General features: G+C 40.2%; 1 protein-coding gene and 1 non-coding gene across 2 annotated transcripts in view; both read right to left on the bottom strand.

The window, feature by feature from the left end:
- The window catches only part of Stau2 (staufen double-stranded RNA binding protein 2), a 281,392-nt gene that overhangs the window by 229,045 nt on the left and 26,614 nt on the right, over window positions 1-25,733 (bottom strand). Inside the window, exon 3 of the mRNA XM_059253987.1 lies at window positions 17,507-17,637. Within this exon, the coding sequence (XP_059109970.1) occupies window positions 17,507-17,620 (114 nt within the window). The 5' untranslated portion in view covers window positions 17,621-17,637. The remainder of the gene's footprint in view (window positions 1-17,506; window positions 17,638-25,733) is intronic.
- Window positions 4,442-4,605, bottom strand: LOC131905457 (U1 spliceosomal RNA). The gene has a single exon (XR_009377965.1). It is a non-coding gene; the product is annotated as a U1 spliceosomal RNA (small nuclear RNA).

Genomic DNA, 25,733 nt, shown 5'->3' with positions numbered 1-25,733 from the left:
TGTATTTCTGTAGCAAGGTGATCTCTTAGAAAATATCTTTTTTTTCCAAAAAGTATTTTATTTGTATGGGGTGTTTTACAGAAGCCCACAGAGGTCAGAAGACAGTGTTAGATCCTCTGAAAGTGAAGATACAGATGTTTGTGGGCTACCATGTTGGTGCTAGGAACTGAACCCAGGTCCGCTGCAAGAACAGCAAGTGTTCTCAACCACTGAGTCATTTCTCCAGGACTAGAAAATATCTTAATAACTGATTAAAGTTAGTCTGGTCAATATTCATACCATCCAACATCATACGCCTCTAGGTAAAATTCAATGAAAAGCACACATCAACAACTATATACTATGCTTGGCCAACAAATTTTAACCTGCATCCATTCAGGAGGAAAGGACGAAATCTTAATTATAGGGCATGCAATAAGACAACCAGCTGAGACTTCAAAAAGTTCAAAGTCATGGGGAAAAAAAGAAGCCAAGGAGGCCATTACATATTAAAAGATGATCTAAGGACACAAGATGTGATAAGTTATAACATGTGATCCTTAATTAGACCCATGATGGAAATTTTAAAAGAAAAAATGAGGCTTTTATAGAACAACTGGGGAAACTGGCCCATGGACCGTGCTATGGCTTGAACGTATCCCATAAGTTTACTGCTGAGGATCTGGTCCCCAAAGCAACAGAACCGAAAGCAAGGCCTTGAAGAGAAATGAGGTTGTAAGGGGTCTAGAGGGTCTAGCAAAAGCATTATCACAGCCGCACAGTGCTTCGTACCGAGAGAGCAGTTTGTTATGAAAACGAGTTCACTCCTCCTGCTCTCTGCAATCTCTTGTTCACCTGGCTCCAACCACACAGTAAAAGGGGAAGGTTCTCACCTCCACTGCCTCTTGATCTGACAGTCCCCACACTGCAGGACCCAAGCCATATCAATTTCTTTATGAATTACCCAGCCTCTGGCTTTCAGTTATAGCAGCTGCAAGCAGACTAATAAGGACTATATTAAATAGGATATCTAGTGATGATTGATTCTTGAATCATGGCAGCATTGTGGCTACACATAAAAGGGTATTTAACCTTAAAAGACAGATACAAGTAAGTGTTCAAGTTAAAATTTATACTTAAAATATTATCGTTATTACTTTCAACCTGATTTAAAAATAAGATTCATTAATTATTTGCTCCTTTTCCCAAATTTTGGTACTTAACAAAAACTGTGCCACAAAGATCAGCTTAAAGATCTTACATTATATATATATGTGTGTATATGTATTTCATATGACATATAAGATGTATATATATATTTATATATGATAGTCACATACATATCTCAAAGGCTTAAAAACAGGTATACAAGTGAATATCAGATCCTGAAATTCTGTCTCCAACATGAACTCTCCTCAACAACACCCATAAGCATCTAATGACCCACTGGGCATCTCCACAAAATCAGGGAGTCAAGCAAAACATTATATTTTCCACTCTACCCCCATCACCAGTTCATACTCCAGAATGTTCTCTCTATTATTCTCCCAATAGGTCCAGTTCAAAAACTCAACAGCCTCTTCACCTTTCCTTATATATCCAGCTACTCAAGAATATGCCAAGTCAGTGGTATCCATGGAAATAAAAGAACAGAGATTTTGGAAAGCACATAAAAGAAATATAGCCCACTTTGGACTGGATATTTGTGCTCCCCCCTCTCATTCTTACATTGAAACCCTAATACTGGGCGTGATAGTACCTGGGAGGTAGATAAAGTCATGGAGAACCTGAACTGTGTTAGGATATGGCAAGAAGGCTGCATCTTCAAGGCAGAACGAGGCTCTGACCAGGAAATTAATTAGCACTACCCAAATCAAACTACTTCTCAGACTCTGAAACTATGAAAAATAGATTTCTCTTGTTTAACCCATCTTGTCAAGGAGACTGTTAAAAGAGGCTGAACAAAAATAGTTTGGAAAACTCACTAAACAGCAGCCAGAAAAGGAAACAACAATCATTTGAAGAAATATGGCTAGAACTCTACTTTGATGAAAGATATAAAATATAAGTGATGTTTTGAATGAGAATGTCCCCATGGCTCATTTACTTGAATGCTTGGTCTCCATTTGGTGGCACTGTTTCGGAAGGATTGGGAGGTGTGGCCTTGTTGGAGCAGGTGTGTGACTGGGGTGGGCTTTGAGGTTTCAAAAGCCCATGCCATTCGCAGTTAGCTCTCTCTGGGCCTCGTACTTGTGGATCAAATGGAAGCTCTCAGCTACTGCTCTAGAGCTTGACTGCTGCCATGCTCCCCACTATGATGGTCTTAGACTTACAGCCCTCTGGAGCCCTCAGCCCCCAAATTAAATTTTTTTTGAAAGAAAGCTTTTCTAAGTTGCCTTGGTCATGGTATTTTGTTGCAGCAATAGAAAAGTCACTAAGAAGTAGCTGGTGCCAGCAGCGGGACACAGCTGTGAAATCCTGGCCATGCTGGGTTGTTTGGAGGAGTGTGTTAGACTCTGAACGAGGAAAGAGGTTGAACATGTGAGCGCAGCTTAATGGGCCAGTCTAAAAGGAGCTTGAAGATAACAGCACTGAGAGCAATGTGGACTATGGAGCCCAGCTCAAGAGGTTTCAGAGGGGAACAGTATTAGGAGCTGGGCTAGAGATCACTCCTGTGATATTTTGCCAAAGAATGTGTTTGGGTTTTGCCCTTGTCTAAGAATCTGCCTGAGGCTAAACTGGAGTTCTGAACTAATTTCACTGCCAGAGGAGATTTCAAGACAGCCTAATATCAACTCTGTTGCATGGTTATTAGTAATCACTCCTACGCAGATCTGCAACAGAAAGAGAGCAAGCAGGGAAAAAAATGGAAAATGTATAGTTTTGGGAGAAAAAGAACACCAGGAAATTTGATGTTGAAGCCTTGGTTTGTGCTAGAAGAAGTAAGGAAAAATGGAATAAAGGGAGCGGTGTCCTCAGGACAAGACCCCACCCAGCTAATTTGTGAAAGAAAGAAAAAAACAGGCCTACAGAATTATCTGTTCCTAGAGAGCAACAACAAATCAAAACTAATGCAAATATGATTCAAGGAGTGGGCTGGGTTCCAACCCAGGGAGGCAGTAGAACCTGGCAGCATCACCCATGTGATTCTGGCCTTAGAGTTAAAAGGAGTCAGGAGTAAAGAGACCTTGCACTCTTCCTGTGAGGTTAAAAAAGCTGCAGGGGCCAGGGGTGTGGCAGGGGAGTCCCTGCATGGAGACTCAGAGAGGCCACTATGAGAAGCTGTGAAAGCAAAACCTGGATGTACTGGAGACCCCAAGAGGTTGGAGGTATCAGAGCTGTGGGACACCTGCTAACAGCAATGGAACCAGCCCAAAAGAGAAGTAACTGACAGTCAACAAAACTGGAAAGAGCGGGAGACCTGAGGAACTGTCTAAGCCCTTTGATGACAGACATAGAGATACAGAATTTAGAGTCTGCCCTACTGGGTTTCTGTCTTGTATTGGTCCAATATTTCTTCACTATGCCCTATTTCTCCCTTCTGAAATGGTAATGCATACTCTGTGCCAATGTATGTTGGAAGCATGTAATTTGGTTTTTGCTCTTACAGGGGGTTACAATTAAAAGACTGCCTTTAGTCTCAGAAGAGACTTTGGAATTTGGATTTTTAAACTGTGTTAAGACTTTGAAACACTATGGAGACTTTTAAAGTTGGACTAAATCCATTTTGCATTATGATATGGCTATAAGCCTAGGTGACCAAGGAATGGAATATGGTGGTTTGAATGAAATGGCCCCATAGGCTCATCTATTTGGTCCTCAGGTGGTGGAACTGTTTGGAAAAAATTAGTGTGGCTTTACGAGAAGAGGCATATCACTGTCGATGGACTTTGTAGCTCCTTCTCTCTGCATCCTGCTTGTGAATCAGACGTGAGCTCTCAGCTATGGCTCCAGTGCTCTGCCTCCCTGCTGCCATGCTCCCCATCATGACGGTCATGGACCACAGTCCTCTGGGACGCTGAGCCCCAATTAAATGCTTTCTTCTGTAAGTTGCTTTGGTTGTGGTGTTTTGTTACAGTGACAGGAAGATAACTGAGACACTATATATTTAAGAATATCAACCATTGCCAAGCAAGACAAGTAAAAGAGACCTGTACCAATACACACTATACAACACTACATAAATGAACCGTACCTTGGTTGAACCAAACAAGCAACCTTGGAGGAGGGAACATCTTGATTTCCAGAGTTATTACCTTACAATATTAAAATTGTCTAATTCTCAACAAAAATTGTAAAGTCCACATGCACACACATGCATGTGTGTGCCATACAGCCCATTCACATAGAAGATCATTAACAAAAACAAGTCCCTGATAGTGAAGACACTAGACATACCAAAGACTTAAACTGACTGTCTTTTATTGTTTTTATTTATTATTATTATCATTATTTTATTTTTAAGGAGAAAGCATGAACACAATCCCCCATGACCACAAATTATGCAATCAAGTTTCCCACATTTGGGGAAATCGCAGAGATTAGCACATCTGTAGTGCAATGGATAAGCCTTACCCTGGGAAAACCACTTTCATGACCATGGTATCTCCCCTGTCAGGTAAGTATTAAAAGTTAACTGTCTTAAGTATGCTCCAAAAGTGAAGGAAATTACTAAAAAAAAAAAAAAAATCTAAGAGAATCCCAGCACTTGGGAGGCAGAGGCAGGCAGATCTTTGTGAGTGTGAAGCCAGCCTGGTCTACAGAGTAAGTTCCAGAACAGCCTGGGCTGCACAGAGAAACCTGTCTTGAAAAACAAAACAAAAAAACTAAGAGAAAACAATGGATGAAAATGTAGGGAATATTAATTATAAAAAGGTACCAAATAGAAATTGGGGGGCTGGGAAATAAGGAAATTTTAAAATTCTTAGAAAACGTCAACAACATACTTGACTAGGGAGATAAAAGAATCAGTGAATTTGAATATGACACAATTAAAATGACCTAGTCTGAGAAGCAAGAACAATAAAAGAAGAATGAAACTATGTATCTATAACCCGAATGGGGAGAGGCAAGCAGGGAAAGGACTGTAAACTGTAGAACTTTCTAGTCTGCCTGGTAAGCTTGAGGTCAATCAGGGTTTCATAGCAAGATTCCATCTTTTTAGAAAAGAAGAGGATGGAGGAGGAGGAAGGGATGGGGAAAGGAACCGTAGACAGAGAAGTAGACAGAATCTAAGGAAACCTGTAACAACTGACTCAGAAAAATCTCACAGAAGAAAAAGAAAAGGGAACAAAAAACACTTAAAATTTATGGCTAAAAAGTCTGTAACTTTGATGAAAGACTGTGAACCTACATATCTAAGAATTTCAACAAATCCCAAGTGGAATAAATTCAGAGAGCTACACTAAAACACACTATATTCAAAGCAGTGAGAGACAAATTGAAAATCATGAGAGAAGCAAAGCCAGACATGTTGGCACAAACATGCAATCCCAGCATGCTGGAGGGTGAGGCAGGGGATCAGAATTCTAAGGTTAGCCTGGGATGTACAGCAAGAGCCTTTCCCCAGGGTAGGGAAGGTACAACCAATCAGATAACAGATCTTCTAGAAGGTTCTCCTCAGAAACCATGGCAACTAGACAGTAAGGGAGGATGATATATTTACAAGGCTAAAGCGGGGAAAAAACACTCAATCAGGAATTCTATAGTGAACAAACCACACTTCAAAAATGGAGCAGAATTTTAAAAATTAATCAGAAAGTCAAGGAAGTCTGCTGCTAGTAGCTGACAAGGCATGATGGAAAAAAAAATGACCTTCATGCTGAAATCAAAGAACAGTAGTTGGTAACTCAAACATATATAAAGAAATATAGGGTTTCTAATAAGGCAAAACAATACCTAAATATAAAAACTGTATTGTTGCTTTGTAACTCCACTTTGTTTTCTATGACATAATGGACAATCGTATGAAATTATAAACACACTGGTTTATAGAGTGAGTTCCAGGACAGCCAGGGCTACACAGAGAAATCCTGTCTCGAAAAAACAAAAACAAACAAACAGCTCTTGTATAAAAGCTGACAGGGATGTAAACTATCTTCAAAAGCAGCGTCTTAGCACGTTAAACTTACATCAGCCACACCCTACCGATCCCAAATTACCACCAAGAAGAAAGAGAAAATACATATTCCTACTAAGACATGTATACAGTGTTCAAAGCGTCATTATAATAGCAAAAGGATGAAACCAAACTATCCATCAACCCGTGAATTTTAAAGAGTGCTACATCCACAAAGGAACATTCAACAATGAAAAGAAAGAAATATTGATACACAGATACACATAAACATGAGCTCAAAATGACTGTGCTCAGTGGAAAGAAGTAAGAGCACATACAAATGAGGACACTGATGAAAAGTTCTAGAAAAAGAGCTGTCATAGTTGGTTAGAGAAAACACAGCACTAGCTGCCTAGGGTCTCTGGTGCAGGAGAAACTTTGGTGGACACTGGAAATGTTTGGTTTGTTCACACAGTCATAAATGCAGCATGAATACTTCCGATGCAACTTAAGTTCCAAAAGCAAACAGGACTGCACTGAAGCAGAACAGCAGTGTCTCCATCTTTCTGCTTCTATTCTCCCTGCCATCTCTCTATCCTAGACCTCTCTTCCACCATCCTCGTTCCTTTTGTATTTCCACAGCATCTGTCCATACAAAATAACTTTATTTTATTTATTACCATTTCAATCTTACCTGAGAATATGGATTCCAAAGGCAGTCTATAGTTCAAAGTCCTCAGGCATCCTAATTGTATTTTCCCAAATGGTGAAATAGAAAAACCCTATGTATCAAATCTAAACCCTGGGACAGACGCCAGGTGTGGTGCTGCATGCCTGTAAAACTCTAGCATTTAGGGGGCTGAGGAAAGAGAATCCCAAGTTCAAGGCCAGTCTGTGAGACCCCATCTGAAACAACAAAAAGCAAACACAAAAATCATACACTACAAAATATGGAACACTACAAGACAAATAATTCTATCTTCAACTAACTGATATCAGAGGACAGTGGGAAAACAGAAAGGAAAGGTAATATTAACAAATAAAAGAGACATAATCTAATGTGATCCTTGCTTGGATCCTATTTAAACAAAGCAAATGTAGAACGATACCTGTGAGTCAACAGAGAAAAGGCAAACAAGGACCACACACTCTGCAACGTTTAGTGTTATTCATCCACTGAGTGCAGTAATAGTATGGTATTTTTTATGCTCATCAGATGAATAGCAAAGCACTCATTGGCAGGCATGCTCTTAAAGAAGCCTAATGGAGCCAGGAGCAGTGGTGCACAGCAGTGGTGCACACCCTGTAACCCTGGCACTGGACAGGCAAGGGCAGAAGGATCATTGAGTGTGGGGCCAGCCTGTGCTATACAGTGAGTGCCTGGCTCAATATTTTTAAAGATAAAGTTAAAATAAAATTAAAACCTCTATATTACTATAAAAAACCGCTAAGTAAAATAATCTGAGCAAAATATTGGTAATATGGGCATGCTACCATGTATCTGTCATCAATGTTTTATAACTTAATTTTTTATTATTTTTTTATTTTTGAGATTATCATATAATTATATCACTTTCCTTTCCTTTTCCTCCCTCTAAACCCTTCCAAATATCCCCTCCTTTCTTTCTTTCAAATTTATGGCCTCTTTTGACTAACTATAACTTAAAGTTTTTGAGAAAAGGTTCATAATACCATGAGACTGAGCTTCTAATAGTATTAGATATATCTCATTTCATCCTATTTCAAGATTAATTAACAGTGGCTATCACATAGGAAATACTAAATGGACCTTTTCCCAAAATTGTTTAGTCCTAAAAATCACTAGCAAGCCAGGCAGTGGTGGCACATGCCTTTAACCCCAGCATTGGGGGCCAAGGAGCTTCTGCTTGCAAGCAGGCAGATCTCTGAGTTCTAGGCCAGCCTGGTCTAGCTCTAGGACAGCCAAACAACACAAAGAAATCCAGTCTCAAGAGAGAGACAAGAGAGACGAGAGAGAGAGAGAGAGAGAGAGAGAGAGAGAGAGAGAGAGAGGGAGGGAGGGAGGGAGGGAGGGAGGGAGGGAGGGAGGGAGGGAGGGAGGGAGGGGGAGAGGGAGAGGGAGAGAGAGAGAAAGGAAAGAAAGACAGACAGAAAGAAAGAAAGAAAGAAAGAAAGAAAGAAAGAAAGAAAGAAAGAAAGAAAGAAAGAAAGAAAGACAGAAAGAAAGAAAAAGAGAAAAAGAAAGAAAAACAAACAAACAAAAAAAAGAATTGCAAAATAAATCCCTAGCAAGTAACTAAATTATGTGGATGCCTCAGCATTACCATGATCCTTAGTTACAATCCAAGGGGTCTTGGGAGAGGGATCAGTGTGCAAAGATCCTGCTGCACAAGCATCAGAACCTGAGTCTTGATCTCTAGAACAGTATGTAGAAGCTGGGTGATGAAGAGCAGAGACAGAGGAGCATGTGGCTCGCTGGCCAGCCAGTCGAGCCGAAACAGCAAGTTCCAGCTTCAGTGAGAGACGCAGTCTCAGAGAACAAGGTGAAGAGTAAGCAAGGAAGATAAGATGTAGTTCTCTATTCTCCTTAAGTACATGCGCAGTGAGCATGCCTGCACACCACAAGCACACATGCATACACCACACACACTAAATAATTATCTTCTTTAAAGAGTGGTCAGTCCACTCTATCACACTATCAAGGCATTACATCTCTCGGCTCACTGATTTAAAAACATTTTTCATTCATTGCTTGATGCCACATGCTGGCAATACAGGACTAGGATCAGACCAGCAAACGCAATCAGGATTTTGAAAATCAAGATGACAACTTGATTTCAAAGCCACTGGGTGAGGAGGCAGGAGGCATGTCTCAGCTGTTAAGAGCATGAGATGCCTGAAAAGAGGACCTGGGTTCAGCTCCCAGCTCCCATGAGGCAGCTCCCAAACCTAGGTAACTCCAGTTCCGGGGGCTCTGATACCAGGTCTGCACGTGGTGCAGACCTACATCCAGACCAAAAGCTCACGAATATAAAATCAACAAATCTAAAGAAGGAGGAGGAGGAGGGAGGCAGAGCCACTGTCTGAGGTGTCTCCCTAGGTGACACCGATCACAAAGCAATCCTGTTCAAAGTGCCAGCAACCTGCAGCTCTGTCACCCTGACAGCTCATCAAGATGAGGACACGAAGAGAAAGAAAGCAGCTTCTTCCGACAACGGGTCTCTACTCCAGACACTGCAGCCGCCTCCTCAGATGTGAGAGAACTCCCTATGAGCCCGAGGGCTACAGACAGGTACAAAGACGATACAGCAAGGCTGTATCAACTCACACCAAAGTAAGGCACAATAAGTCAATTACCATAAAGAATGGAACACTGACGGGATGAGGTAAACATCAACGTGATTTTTATTCAGCAATCATATATTAAAGGTTGCCTTAAGACGGGGGCTAGAGCACTCTGGAGGCAGAGGCAGGCCTGGTCTACAGAGCTAGTTCCAGGACAGCCAGAGCTACAAAGAGAAACCGTGTCTCAAAAAAAAAGGGGGGGGGGGGCTGGGGGCCAGAAAGATGGCTTAACAGTTAGGAGCACTTACTCCTCTTCCAAAGGACCTGGGTTTGGCTGTCAGGGCTTCTGACCTCTATGGTCACCAGGCACGCATGTGGCACACATACATATATGTAGGCAAACACTCTTTCACACATAAAATAAAACATTTTTAAAGTTGCCCTAAGTTGCTCAGATTCTATAATACTCAATGGAGAATTAAATTAGGTAAAAATTAGGTAGGCCACTTTTTCCCACCAAAATGAATGGGAAGACCACATGTACCTGGAGATCTTAACCTCTGGCAGTATCTCAACTCTGACCACAAAACTGAATCATTTCAGAGCCTCAAAATCCTGAGGTGTGGGTCTAACTGAGACCATTTAAATCAGAATTTCTATTGTGCATACAAATATACACAAGATAATTGATATACCATTCATTAGTTAATGTCCCAAGAAAACTATGAGTCAGGACTAGGTTTAAATCTTTCTTAATAATCATTTCTTTCACTAAAATATATTTTATATGACTGGTAGACATGTGTGAATGACTGAAGATAAACAAGCTTTCCATAAAGAGACCGAAACAGCCAATTAATTAATATAAGTTGAATCCATAAATACCATGCTTCATTCAAGAGCACAGCAATTGATCAAGGACCTCCATATAAGACCTGATATCCTAAGGCTAGAGAGAGATGGCTCAGCGGTTAAGAGCACTGGCTGCTCTTCCAGAGGACCCACAGCACCTACAAGGAAGCTCACAACTGCCAGTAGCTCCAGTTCCAGGCAATCCAATGTCCTCTTCTGGCTTCCATAGGTACCAGGCATACATGTGATATGCAGACATACATGCAGGCAAAACACCCATACACGAACATTTTTTTAGTTTTAATAAAAATAAAAAAGCCCTGATACCCTGAATCTGTTAGAGGAGAAAGTAGGAAATACACTTCAACGTGTAGGCACAAGAAAGAACTTCTGAACAAGACCTCCATTGAGCAGGCATTAAAGCCATCACTGACAAATGGTCCTCACTAAACTCAATAGCTTCTGTGCAGCAAAGAACACCATTATCAGAGTGAAGAGTCAGTCTGCTGAATGAGGAAAAAAAAAACATTACCAGCTATATATCTGACAGAGGGTTAGAGTCTAGAATATACAAAGAACTTAAAAAACTAAAACCAAGAAAACAAACAACCCAATTGGAAACTGGTCCATGAACTATCCAGAGCTCTCAAAAGAAGAAATACAAATAGCTGAGAAGCTTTTAAAAATGTCAACATCCTTAGTCATCATGGAAATGGAATTAAAACTACTCTGAGATTTTATCTCCCCCAGTCAAAATGACTAAGATTCAAACATCAACAAGAACAGAGGCAACAAATGCTGGTGTGGATGTGGGAAGGGAAGAAAGCACACACTCACAGCTTATGGGAGTGCAAACTGGTGCAGCCCTATGAAAATCAGTGCGGAGGCTTCATAGCGAGCTAGAAGTACATAAGCCACGCAACCCAACTATTCCACTCCTGGGCATATTCTCAGAGGGCTTTATATCCTACTACAGAGATACTTGCTCACCTATACACACTGCTGCTCTGTTCACAATGTCCAGGAAATGGAAACTGCCTCGATGTTCATCAATTGATAGATGAATAATAAAAACATGGTACATATACACAATGGAGTATTTTTTCATCTATAAAGAACAATGAAATTCTCAAATAAATGGATGGACATAAGCACTCTGAGTGAGGTAACCAAGATCCAGAAAGACAGATGCCAAACATTCCCTCTCATATGTAGATGGCTGTTTTTAATCTTTCCACATATGTGTTTAACTGGAGGAACCAATCAGGAAAGTAGTAAGGAGCTATGGGGTCATCTTAAGAGAAAGGGGGTAGAACAAAGGTGGTATGAAGGGGAGATGGGAAGAATGAAAGAGTAAGTGCTAAGGGGAACAGGGGTGGGAGGGCGGGCAGGGTGCTGGAGAGAGTATAGGGAGGGACAACTAACACTAAAGACCTTCTACAATGCCACACAGAAACTACTACTGTAGAAGCTTCCTAAAATACATGCACCTGTATATAGAAAAGTATTTTTAATGGAGTTATCCTATAATGGAGAATAAAGGCTCTTCCAGATAGGCTATATTAAAAATCCCAGTGCCAGGGATGGGTCATCTCTTTTTGAATTCAGTCAGTGGGGTCCACAGATACCCTCTCAAATATTATAGACTATTGCCACTGTTCTTGGTTACCTCCAGAACCTGATGGTAAGACCCTATTGCTGAAGACACCACACATTTGAGTCAAAGAACGTGGAAAAATCAAGCCGGTAGCAACCTGGAAACTTCATACCTAGTAGGCAGATTTCATACTGCTAGAAGGTTCTATGCATACTATTGGGGGAGAAAAGTCATCAACAATCTTATCCACCTATGAACCCTACAAGCTACAATAAGGACTGCCCTGGCAAGATAACAAAGATAACTGGTGTAATAATGGCATGAACGTTATGTGAGTAACCAGCCACTTACTGGCTGGATTTAAGGCCTGCTCCACAATTCAACACTCCTGCATGGTACACTTGAATAGGACAAAAACTCGTGGCTAATTAGATCACAGGCCCCAGAGGAGCATCCAACTATCATTCCACTAAGTGGACATAGCATTAAGAACCCCTTAGTTCTTACCTTATATGTATAGCTACGTATTTTGCTCAACCCACATAAAAGCAGCTTCCTTTTGAGTAGATGGTGATTAACACAGAGGCCCACAACTGGTCAACATGAAGAGAACAGAGACTATAGAGTGAGTGCTCAGCTCTGGAAGGGTCATTTATGTCACGCCTCCTGTTTCAAAGGCTTAGGAATCACCGAGGAAAAGGGAAGGAAAGATTTCAAAACAGAAGAACCACGGGGGAAATCAGAGTCATGCAATGTTTCTTGGTAGCCAGGCTTCCTTTACTGGACATGGACAATGGGGTTTAGAGTAATCTGGCTCTTTTCTTCTGCCATAACACCAACAGTACCCTGAACTAAAACCAAACATGCACAAGCCTCCAGTAAGCACAGAACTAACTCCCACAAGACATCACAAGTCAGTCAGCATGCCCTGATCACATGAGCTGCTTCGAGGAGAGTGATCACAGGAAATGTAAGTCTGAGACCTAGAGATCTTTCAGTGAAGGACTGGAAACACATCTGTACTACAGACTAACTAAAAATGTAGGCAGGATCTTTTCTTCTGCTAGAGATCAAATCCAGGGCTTTGTGCATGCTAGATAAGGACTCCACCACTAAGCTAGAGCCCACAACCCTAAGCCAAGGTCTTAAAAACAAACTTTAAACTTTGATTATTTCTATGAAAGAAGTTTTGGTTATTTTTCTTCTTGCTGGTAAAATACCCTGACAAAAGAAACTTAAGAAAGAACAGGTTTGGGGCTCACAGTTGTAGAGTAGAGGGCATCACAGTAAGGAAGTCCTGGCAGCAGGAATTTAAGGCAACTAGTATCCAGTCAGGAAGCAGACTGAAGGCTAGTGTGTAATTGGCCTCCTCCTTTTTTATTTTTTTTATTTTTCATTTTTGGCAGTCCAGGTCCCAAACCCTATAGGGTGGGTGTCCCCAATTCAGTTAACCTAATCAATAGGATCGCCAGAGGCTACCTTAAACGAAGTAAACTCTTACAAGTGTGCCTAGATGCCAGCCTCCCAGGTGATTTTTTTTTTTTGAGTTGACAGTCAACACTAACCATCACAAAAGGAAAGGCATCAGTTTTATTCTGTTTTAATGAATACACTGAATTATTCCAACACTCCTTACCTTACAGATCTCTATTTGTGTATGAACACATAAAAATTATTTTCCACTTTACAGTGTTTTCACTTTTTTTTCTTGTTGGTATTTGGAGACACAGTTTCACTACGTAGCCCTAGCTGTCCTGGAACTCACTCTGTAGACCAGGCTAGCCTCCAACTCAAGAGATCCACCTGCCTCTGCCTCCCAAGTGCTGGGATTAAAGGAATGCCCCACCACTGCCTGGCTCAGTGTTTTTACTTTTAGTTTACAGAACCTTTAAATTTTAAAAAGATCACATTCAAATACGAAAAATTCTACTACCAAAATAGCAACTGCAAAGTCCTAAAACACTCCTTTGGTTTAAGAATAGCGATGATTGGTTAGCTGGATGTAGTGGCACACATCTGTAATCAGCAAACACAGAGGTTGAGACAGGAGGCCCACAAGGTCCAGGACAGTCTGGGCTATGTAGGAAAAGAGGAGGAAAGAAAGGAGAGGTGAAGGAAAAGGAAGGAATAATAAGATTTTAACAATTAAAAAAGTGAACAAACACATACTCTTAATATGCATTTAAAACAATATTTTTAAAATGTTAGAAAAAGATCAATAATAAAATTTTCAAATATTTTTCTTCCTTAAATTTGTCTTCCTTAATAAACTTAGAACAATGAAAAAATACTGAGCAACAAGTTTGCTTTTTTGTTTGTTTGTTTGTTTGTTTTTCAAGACAGGGTTTCTTTATGTAGCTTTGGACCCTGTCCTGTAACTTGATCTGTAGACCAGGCTGGCCTCAAACTCACAGAGATCCACCTGCCTCTGCCTCCAGAGTGCTGGGATTAAAGGCATGCACCACCACCGCCCGGCACTTAAATATGATTTTCCTTATTACTTTTTGTTTTGTTTTTACTTCTTATAGCACTGAGCACTGAACTCCCAATCTTACATGTGCTAGTCAAGCACACTCACTTAGCTAAACCCCCAGTCCATTTGCTCATTATTTTAAAGTCCGTTTAGGGAATAAGTTAGATTCTAGTTTTCTAGGCAGTAATTTACATTTATCCACTTCTTTCAAATATACATTTAAAACGATTATTAGCCCATTTCCACTCTGTCTTTGAGAAAAGCAGGCTCATTTCTATCTAAACAAAGAACTAAATCAACTGTTCATCAACTTGTTATGCATCCACTCATTTCATAAATACTGACTACTGATACATGTACCATTCCAGGCACTGGAAAGAGCAATAACTACGTCAAAATAAAGTCCTCTCCTCAGAGATTATTCTAGAAGAGACAAAACAATAAAATATATGAAAGTACTAAATTACTGAAAAAAATAAAGGGAAAGCATATGACCAAGATCAGGAACCCATTTTGGTGCCCTTAGTTTGGAAATTCTAGTAGCCATTTAGGTAGAGGTAACTAACAGGCAATCAGACACACAATTCCAAAGTACAGGGAAGACGCTCTGAGCTAGAGACTGAATGAGAGAGAGAGAGAGAGAGAGAGAGAGAGAGAGAGAGAGAGAGAGATATGACAGCTCCTAGGTACAGTGGAGGATAAAGTTTATTATAGATATATGGGAGAGCATAATCAGAGGCAGGGACATCTGGGGGAGTCCAGAGTGGACATGACCCTCAGCCACATGAGGAGGTGGGGAGAGGGGAGGGAAGGGGAAAGAGAGTGTCTTAGTTAGGGTTCCTATTGCTGTGAAGAGACACCATGACCACAGCAACTCTTATAAAGGAAACCCTTTAATTGGGGTGGCTCATTTACAGTTTCAGAGGTTTAGTCCATTATCATCATGGCAAGATATGGTGGTGTGCATGCAGACATGGTGCTGGAGGAGAAGCTGAGGATTCTCCATCTTGATCCAAAGGCAACAAGAAGTGAACTGAGATACTGGGCATGGCTTGAGCATATGAGACCTCAAAGCCGGCTCCACAGTGACACACTTCCTCCAACAAGACCACACCTACTCTGACAAGGCCACACGTCCTAATAGTGCCACTCCCTCTGGGGGCCATTTTCTTTCAAACTTCTGCAGAGGGCAACTCTGTGCAGCAGCCAGGTGGCCCAAAAGAGAGAGTAGAAGAAAAAGTCAGGTAACCAAACTGTCTGGATTATATAGGGAAGGGCAGCTGGAGGAAGGGCAGCCCAGCCCCTGAGCTGGAGAATTCAGGGTAGGGGGCAAGGTATGCCAGCCAGGAGGGCTCTGTAACAGGTAGGGGCTGGGGGTGCTAGAGAACCTGGCAGCCAGGTCCGCTTTGATGTGTTAAGTAGGCAACCCAGTCATTTGTCCCGATCTGAAAGCTAACAGAGACATAAATGTGAAAGCTGACAGCATCAGCATATTTATGTTATCCAAAGGCACAAGGCAAGGTGTACAGTCAGGAAAGAAGAGACCAGGTCTACAAACTGAAGAGAGACCAGGCTATACAAACCGAAATGCTCTAGGAGATCTGGAAAAAAAAAAAAAGAATCCAATTTTTAAAATGTGGCCAATGAGTCAGGAATGATAGATGGTGCAAGCATGTTAAACCACAGGGGATGAGGCAGGAGGACAATGGGCCTGAGACAGCTTGGACTAGAATACAGCAAGACATCTCAAAAAAAAAAAAAAAAGATACATAAAATGTAAAAAATGTATCCATGTGGCAGTGGCACAACAGGAAAAGGCGAGGGTAGCATGTCCTGAGAGCCAACAAGGAGGTAAACACACTTCCCGGTCCCCAGTGCTGCTGACAGGTCTAGGACACAGCCTGCTGAGGACCGCAGCCCTCACACAGGAGCAGCCCTCACACAGGAGCTGCCACTGGGCTTCAGTGACTACTTCTGACTGGTGGAGGTGGGAGGGACAGACCTGAGCAGGATGGAACTACAAACAGCCAGTATGGAGTTCTCCTGGAGTCCTGAGATACAGTAAAGAGATCATAGCAACTCCAGGAAGACATACTGCCAGCTTATTTTTAAGACAGAAAATGTGTCTTAAAACAAGTCTGTATGCTGCTGGGTATGATCCACTGGAAGGAGAAACTGCTGACAGATAAGCAGCGGAAGAAGCAAAAGGCAGAGAAAGTGAAGCTGGAATGGCAAGAGAGAGACAGACACACAGAGAGAGAGACAGAAAGAGACAGAGACAGAGACAGGAAGAAGAAAAAATCAAGGAATTAATACTGTAATTCTGGAGATAGCAAAGAGAAGTGAAAATCCCATGAACTATTCTGAAGAACGTAAACAATCTAGCAGGATTAAGAACAGAATGGGTAGGAAAGAGCTGGGCTATATGGCTGGACAGACAGAACGAGACAACTGCCTTCTCTGCTAACACAGAACGGGAGGTGGTGGGAACTCCAATACCGCTCACACCACCTCAGAAAAGCTAACAGCAAATAGACCTGACAGAATGCAGTGTCCCATCGCCTATTTCCCTTGTTTTGTAGAAGACAGAAAACATCCAAATAACCCGACTGCCACCGGCTTTGTAGACTAACCAACTCATTCTAGAACCAACTCTTTCCATATTATGTGCAAAAGTCTAGGACTATCAAAATACCCAAGATTTCAAATCTGTCAGGGAAAACCATGTACAACTGAAGTGTTTTCCAAAGGAACAGAGCTCAAATATGGATGTGTATATTTCTGTGTTTTATATGTAAAATATATGCATATTTAGCTACAAATATAAACTGCCTTTGTTTTAAAAGAACATCATTGTAAGTAAATGCACAGATAATAATACTGGTACACACAACTTACAGTTTCTTTTTTAAACTATGAACCTTAAAGTTAAACATCACATTGGAAAAGATATATCAATATTTAAGCACTGCAATACCCCCTCTGACCACCCTACTTCTACCAGCTTGATTTACCAGGAAGAACACTATACTCCATACGTAAGCGCTGGTGCTGGCATTTATGAACTCCTAAGCAAGGCACTTAACATTTCTTTAGCTGAGATCCTTTTGCTTGTGAGGTACTATATCTGAGAGCTTTACAAAACATAACACAATACAACTTGCTTAAGACTTAATAATTGTCTTCAGGCCATCCACACACACCCCCAAATAGAGCACAGTTCACACCTGACAATGGAGTCTGACAGTTGGTTAGCACGTCCGCCGCCTCTTTATGACCTTACCTTCGAATGAGCAGGCCCGCTTTCACTCAGAAGCTTATACTGGGGTTGGATGCTATGGAAACGGGCTAACTCATTTACCAGACACATTGGAGTTTTCTCTTTTGGGTTTGCCATTTTATCGTGGAGAGAAGCTGTAAATAAAAAGGCTGTAAAGTTTTTGTCAAGAATGACTTTTAAAAATGGAAGAAAAACTAGCGTTGACTTTTTAGACTAAAGTCAGATTGTACAGCTAAATTATTTTCATGAATTTGTATTAAAAACTTTATACCGTGTAATGTCTTCTATCACATGCAATAGAGTAATGTAGCAAATCTTGAACAATAAACAAAGGTTTATTTTTTTCTTATCTAAGTTATTCTCTATATACATATAATACCACCACCATACTTAAAGATTATAAAATAGCTTTTAATATATTATTATAACTTTTCCTTTTTTCTCAATAAACTTTCACCATCATTAGGTAAGTTTCTTGATTCTGATTACTACAAAGGTAAATTTAGTCTGAACTCGAACTCATTATATATATAAGGATGATCAGTGCTGGGTCATAGGGATGAGCACCACACCCAGCACTAAAACTGTTAACATTTTCTACATTTGCTCTGAGTACTATTTTATAGTCATAAATATTTTCTTTAAAAAAAACTAACAGTACTTAATTTTCATAAGTTTCCTTTAATCTTCTCCAGAGATTACCAAGATAAATTCAGAATGCACTCTTCTAGGTGAGTGTAAATATATTTGCAGATAGATATGTAGGCATAAGGAAGTAGTCTTGATATATCTGGCTTTTAATTCCCATTGACAGCATTATAATAAATACAGTTTTTCCAAATATTGTCTTCACTCTAGGGTATGTGGGGATTTTAACTGGCATTGATTTCTGTATTATCTTTCACCAAATACAGAGTTTCCACGGTGCTCTTGTAGTAGGTTTTTATCTACCACTACACTGACACATCTCTTAAGAGCCAAATGGCTCTCAGAATGGCTGTGCCAAATAACCTTCCTATGCTTCAGACCTAAAGTGTGGAATACAGCCATGTATCTTAATTTCATGTACAATTCCCACAGGTGTCTGGACATTTTCTGCATTCCTATGTCACTCCTAAGTCACTAGTAAAGCTGACCATTTTATGTTATGGCCACCATGAAGGGCCTCTGCTGGTTCTTACTGATTATATCTTACAGATATCCATCTTTTCCTACTGTGGTTTGCACTTTTTGTGTCTTAGGAAACTCTCTCCTAACCGTCAAGGTCATAGGCTGAAGCTCATTACCCCTCTGTTCCTTCTGTAAAATGAAGTGTGCATTCTATCCTGCTGCTAGGTGGCACGGGCCTGTAGTGCTAACCATGTGGAAGACTGAGTGGGAGCATCTCTTGAGCCCAGGACTTCAGAACCAGTCTGAGCAACACAGGGAGCCCCTGTCACAATAAAAATAATCAATAACTATAAACAGAAGGATGAAAGAAGGGAAAGGGGTCTACTTAACTCATAAGACACTTTAAGGTTAAGATTTTCCATGCATGCTAAGACTTACTACAGTGCACATATGAGCTATTATTACAGTTTTAAAATGCCTTCTTAATGCCAGAGTAAGTTATTTTATCCTATGTTTTTCTTTATCTTGTCTATAGATAACTTTCTTAGTTTTTATTTCATCTCCCATTTATCAAGGCCAAAAGAATTTCAAGATCTAAGCATAAAACATGCAAGCACATCACTTTCTGCTGAAGCAGTAATAATGTATGGAGAATACATAAAGAGACCAACTTAGGAACTTGGTCTGCAAACTTATACTAGGGTTTACTATAGAAAACAAGACTTTCCTTTAAATGTGTAAAGTTCTTAGCGGGCACATAAGATGGCATAATGCCTTATCATGAGTACTATGGTTAAGAAATGGTTTCTTAAGGAAGCTACATAAATACTCAGTAAAGCACAGGCAAACTGCAGAGCTGATACCGCCAGAGGCTGCTCTGAGTAAATCATCCTAAGGGTCTTGCAAACTAAAACAAAACTAGTCATTACTATTTTGAAGAGAGTTAAAACAGTTTGGGAAAATCTGCCTTCTATATAATTCACTACGTGTCATGCACAAAAGCACATTATAGAATACATCTTCAATTCAGCTCACTGCAGAAAATTTGATGATCTGATGCTATAATCAATTTTAGTTCTTCATTACCAGAGCATGAAACAGTCCAAGCATAAGAAACAGACCAGCTTACTGAATCTTTTTAAAAAGCAAAATCAGGCAGATATGGTGGTGCATGTCTAAAATTCCAACACTCAAGAGGTTATGGCAGGAGAATCATGAGTTCAAGACCAACCTGGACTATGTATGTAGCAAGACCCTGTCTCAAAAAAATAAATAAGTAAATAAAACAATGACAATAAAAAAGAAATCAAATGTTGAAAATAAGAAAGCATTAGTATGGTAAAATGTTGCCTAATCCAAAATAGTATTTATATTAAACATGCAATTTTCATTCTATAATACTACAAACTTACGTTATAATGCAAAAAATATTAAAAGCATAATTGTCATAACATGAACATTTTATACATTAAAATGTTTAACTGTGTAATTTTTTTCTTTTCTTTCTTTCCTTTTTTTTTTTTTTTTTTTTTTTTTGGTTTTCCATGACAAGTTTTTTCATGTAGTCCTGGCTGTCCTGGAACTCACTCTGTAGACCAGGTTGGCCTCCACTCAGAGCTCCGCCTACCTCTGCCTCCCCAAATGCTGGGATTAAGGGGGTGCACTACCACCACCAATGTAATTTCTAAGTATAATTTCTATTTATTCAAACCTTTTTGGTAATAAAACTTGATCAAAATTCTTTCCAGGAAGTACAAAGTAGTAACATGTGGTATAAACCTTTTATTTCATTTATTTTGACTTTTCCTTCATAAAATTATTATGAGTCCAATAAAATATCTCAATGTATGACAAGTTTGGTGCAAGATCCTGTTTAATAGAGCTTCATAACTAAAACCAAAATGCTTAAAGGTGATAGATCAGAAAATAATTATAGTTAATTTATTTTACAACTGTAAATAGTTTATCATTTTTGTTTAGGACAAGTATGTAAGTAGGTTACAAAATAATTATAGTTAATAATTTCCTTCACAACTGTAAATAGTTTATCTCTTTTGTTTAGGGCAGGGTCTCAGTATGTAGAACAGCCAAGCCTGAAACTTGCTACTTACCCCAAACTGATCCTAAATCTTTAACTCTCCACACTGGGCTTACTCCTCTATTTAATCAGAAATCTTATTGGATTAACTACCTCACAGATCTCAGAGTTAAAATGATAATTTTGATAAAGTGGCTACAAAACTATAAAACAAAGCACTGTATAAAAAGGTCGAGATATATGGCTAGGCCGCTAATTCAATGGCACAGCTTGCCGGCAGGCATGAGTCCCACTGAGTCCAATCCCTAGCAGTGGACTGGGAAAGCAGGACTGAGGCAGATAAACTTAGATATAATTAATACACAATGATACGTAGCTATAGATTTTCAAAAAACTAAGCATATCCTTCCTAAATAACGGGAAGGAAGGAGACCTATCTGGAGAGGAGGTAAGCAGGGAAACGGAGAGAGGAGGAGGGATCTACAACACTAAGGATGTTTGAAGAGGCCACAGGGAATCATATTACTTTATGTTTGCTTAAAATTATATATAATATGTATGAGATGTATGCATAGAGTTTAATTAAAGTTTCACCATTTGGGGTGATGAGGCTCCCACCAAAACCAAAGACTACCTAACAAAAGCCTCAATGGTAAGCATGGAAACCTCCTTTCGAGTTGTTGGTCAAGAGAGTCCAAGAGACCCCCAAAACAATACACCCTGTTTCTGTAACCCCGTGCTGCCTCCCAGAAAAAGGCCAGACCTACTGCTGAAACAGCACACTTTCCGACACAGCACTCAGAGGAACTGGTCTGGATCTGACCTGGAAGCCTCCTCACTGAGGACTAGCTCTCTCTCCTAACAGTGAAGGAGGCACACAACCTGCCAGAGGAGAAGGACAGTCCACAGTTCTATCCACCGAAATGCCTATAGCCACAGCAACGACCAGAGGGCAAGATATTCTGAAAGGTGCAAACAAGGGACTTGGAACCTAGGGGTGACCTACAGTCACTTAATTGGACTTAGGCCCTGCTCAGCCGGAGGGAATTCAGGCCTGGTACTGTAAACTTTGTCACCCACCTGAGACTGGTGAGCCCTGGGAACCTGGAGAAGAACCACCTCCTGCCACATCCCTAAATCAGTGTAACTTCTAACTGCGTTCTTACCCTTACACCCACAGATAAGTGTGGCTCCCACAGAAACCACAACCGGTCAGAATGAAGAGGTTAGCTAGCTGTGGGGTGCCTATTCCCACTTATACATTTACAACACAACCCTTACACTTAAGGCTCACGGAGCACTGCAGAAGAGGGAGTGGAGCGGAGAGTTATGTTAACATCCGTGCTAATGTCTTCTTAAAGGGGGGAGATGGGGCATGACGTGGAGTAAGAAGGGGAAGAAAAGGGTGGATCTGGGAGGAGTTAGAGGAGCAGGGAATGAATATGACAAAATACATTGTATGAAATTCCCAAAGAAGGAAGAAAAACACTGTATTTTTGTTGGTTTGGTTTGGTTTGGTTTGGTTTGGAGACAGTGCCCAACTATGTAGCTCTGGAGGGCCTGGAACTCACTACATATACCAGGCTGGACTTGAACTCAAAGAGATGCACCTGCCTCTGTCACCCAAGTGCTAGAATGAATGCTGTGTACCACTATGTCCCACTTATTATGTATTTTTAAAAGAGGCTATTACTAGTATATTTTGAAATGTGCTTGATGGGATTTGAGTAGCTAGAGCAGTAATGGTCTCTTTTAAATTAAATAATATAAGACTCTACCCATTTGGGGAACCACTGATATATTACAGTTAAAAGCCTATTTCAGACATCAGTTGCTCCTATGTGTGACTTTGAGAAAGTAATAAAATCTTACTTTCCATTCAGTAAATACACTAAACTGCTTTTTCTCATTTGATGGTTGTACATAAGACATAAAACACTATTAACAATGATTAATAAGCTATCACTAATAATTATTTGTAATCATTTATTAAAAGTATTGATAATAGTTTTATAAATTTTTCATGGTTTTCTAAATGCATGAGTTCTAAATCAAAATGTTCTGTCATCTGAACTGATTATACTCGTACAAATACATTCCCTGAGTATCCTTTGATATTCAATTACTATTTTCCCCTTTGGCTCATTAGGATGCCTTAATTTTCCCCCACTGAAAATTAACAAATCATCATATAAATTATACTTACTTAGTTTCTCCTATCTGCATAAGGGAACATTCTACCTTAATTGATATGAAATTCATTTACATGTAACACACCGTAACTTGGATAAAATACTTATAAAACCTCTGTATAAAATATTACAAGAATAAATATATATCAAACAAAAATATATACAGTTTTAGATATAACATATTTTCTCAAATGTCCTTAACTTTCTGAGTCTTGACTCTTCAAACTAAAAAGATAATGTTTTCAACATATAGACAAAATGTGTGTCCAAAAGCGATGTCTCGTAGGACAAACAAGTACCCATCAACAAGCACTACAAATTACAGTGTGGTAGGAACTGTGACAGGCTGTCACAAGGACTCCTGGGGCACAGGGGATGTGCAAAGATGGCTTTTAAAAGACTGTAATTACATTAGTTAAAACAAGATTTCATCGAAGTCAGAAGACAAGATGCTGAAGCTTTCCAAAGCGACAAGTGAAAGCATGTAGAAGCCCAATACAGCTGTCCATCTGTAACTGCAGCACCTGGGAGGTGAGGCTGAAGGACAAGCTCATGTTTAGACTGAGCTACACAGTGAGATCTGGGCTCAAAAAGGGAACGAGCAAGAAAAGGGACGGGGATGCACAGTCAAGCATAGAGCACATGGCCATGTCTGATGCCAGCATATCAGACAAATCAGGGAATCATGAGCACAACGAAGAATGAAGGGGACTGAAGAGATGACGTGGTGGTTAAAGGCACTGGCTGCTCTTCCAGAGGACCAGGGTTCAATTCCCAGCACTCACAAGATGGCTCACAACTGGCTATAAATCCAGTCCCAGGGGATCCGATGCCCTCTCTGGCCCCCACTAGCATTACACACACTTGCTGCACAGGCAAAACAAAACAGCCAGACACATAAAATAAAAGGTGAAAAAAGCGTTCTAAGGATTGGGAGACTTGAAATAGGAGATTGAACTACAACTCCCTAGAGTACCAAAAGCTTCCTAAATCAGAACTTACAGTAGCAGACGCCTACAAACTACATGCCAATCAGAGCTATTGCTAAGAAGCAGTCCACCTACTCCTGCTGGAGACACTTCCTCCACCCTAGCGTCTACACAGGCAGTGTCTGTCTCTTCCCAGACTCCCCTCTTCCCATCCTGCTATTGGAGGGAACTCATCATAGTTTGTGAGTAAAGAAAAAAAAACTTTTAAAGGCAAAAATAAAACCATTTTTAAGGCTGGGCGGTGGTGGCACATGCCTTTAATCCCAGCACCTGAGAGGCACAGGCAGATCAATCTCTATTAAGTTCCAAGCCAGCCTGGTCTACAAAGCAAGTTCTAGAACAGCTAAAACTGCTACACAGAGGAACCCTGTCTTGAAAAATCAATCAATCAAACAAACAAACAAACAATTTTTAAAATCCAAGGACAAAGTAATTTGCCTCTCACAGATTTTGGTCTTCTAGGGAAAATGTGGTTATCTGTCCAGAGTTAATAAAGTGAAGTTTAATGTTCAAAACGGGCCTTACATTTAAGGCTGTCCAAGCAAAAACCATTGATGACTACTCAGGAACTGAACTTCTTTATACCTATCCCCTAGGAAAAATAATAACTTCATATTAAACATAAATTCCAAAATAATTAAAATGCAAAATATAAAAATACCACAAAATCACAAGACATTTTGACTAAATATCTGTCGAAATTCTCTAACAGAACACATTTCTAGACAAGAAAACCAGGAGCCTCTAAGCAAAAACTGACAGCTAACAACATAAAAATGTACCATTTCAGTAAAAAAAATGAATATAAATCAACTTTAAAGTCAATAGAAAGGGAGTGAATTACACACTGTGTAATGCTTAACCAGGCAAAGTACATCTATTTACGGATTCAAAATTGATCACTTCTTCATGGTTAAAATACTTCCAAATCCTTACCTCTAGATTGCTAAGATGTTATTATACATCATTGTTAAGATGTTTTTAAATGATCACATAAGTACTGGGCAAGGCCACGGAGAAAGGGGGTGGGATGGTTTGAGTAAGAATGGCTACCACAGGCTGGTATGTTTGAGTGTTAGTGGAACTGTCTGGGGAGGACCAGGAAGGTGGCCTTGTTGGATCAGTGTGTCACTAAAGGTAGTGGGCTTTAGGTTTCAAAAGGCCACACCAGGCCCAGTCTCACTCTCTCTCTGCTGCCATCTTGCCAGTAAACTATAAGCTCTCAACTACTGCCCTAGCAGCACGCCTGTCTGCCTCCATAGGGCTTCCTGCCATGAGGGTCACAGACAAACCCTCTGAAGCTGTAAGCAAGAACCCAGTTAAATGCTGCACTTACAAGTTGCCTTGGTTATGGTGTCTCCTCACAGCAACAGAACAGTGACTAAGACAGGGTGCCAACAGAAACTAACAGTATTTAGGGGTACACTGTTGATTAAAATTTCAATTGTACCTGTGTTTAAGAAGGCAGTAAAACATAGCTGAATAGGATGGGAGTCTTCAATAAGATGTACACAGTGATAATCTGAACAACAAGAACCAAAAAACAGCCAAATATGTTATGGATTAACAAGGGCAATTTCACAGAAATTCAACTCCCAAGAAATTAGTGACCAGTGAAGACTAACTTCCTCAATGTATACAGGTGCTCTCTCAATTCTCTAGGCAACAAGTAGTTCTCAATTTTCTTTCACAAATTGTCCTAGATTCAAACATCACAATGAAAGTTTTGGCCTTTTTGGTTTTAGTTTTGGTTTTTCTTGGCTGATACTTGCTATACACACCAGGCTGACCTCAAACTTGTACTGATCCTCCTGTCTCTGCCTCACGGGTTCTGGGATTACACCACCCATGCACTGGAATTGCACCCCAAACCCAGCTATTTCATGTTTAACAATCCTGAA

Source organism: Peromyscus eremicus, chromosome 2 (genome assembly GCF_949786415.1).
Source record: "Peromyscus eremicus chromosome 2, PerEre_H2_v1, whole genome shotgun sequence".
NCBI lineage: Eukaryota > Metazoa > Chordata > Mammalia > Rodentia > Cricetidae > Peromyscus > Peromyscus eremicus.
The sequence above is the reverse complement of the archived record's forward strand: the minus strand, read 5'-3'. Positions and strand labels throughout refer to the sequence as shown.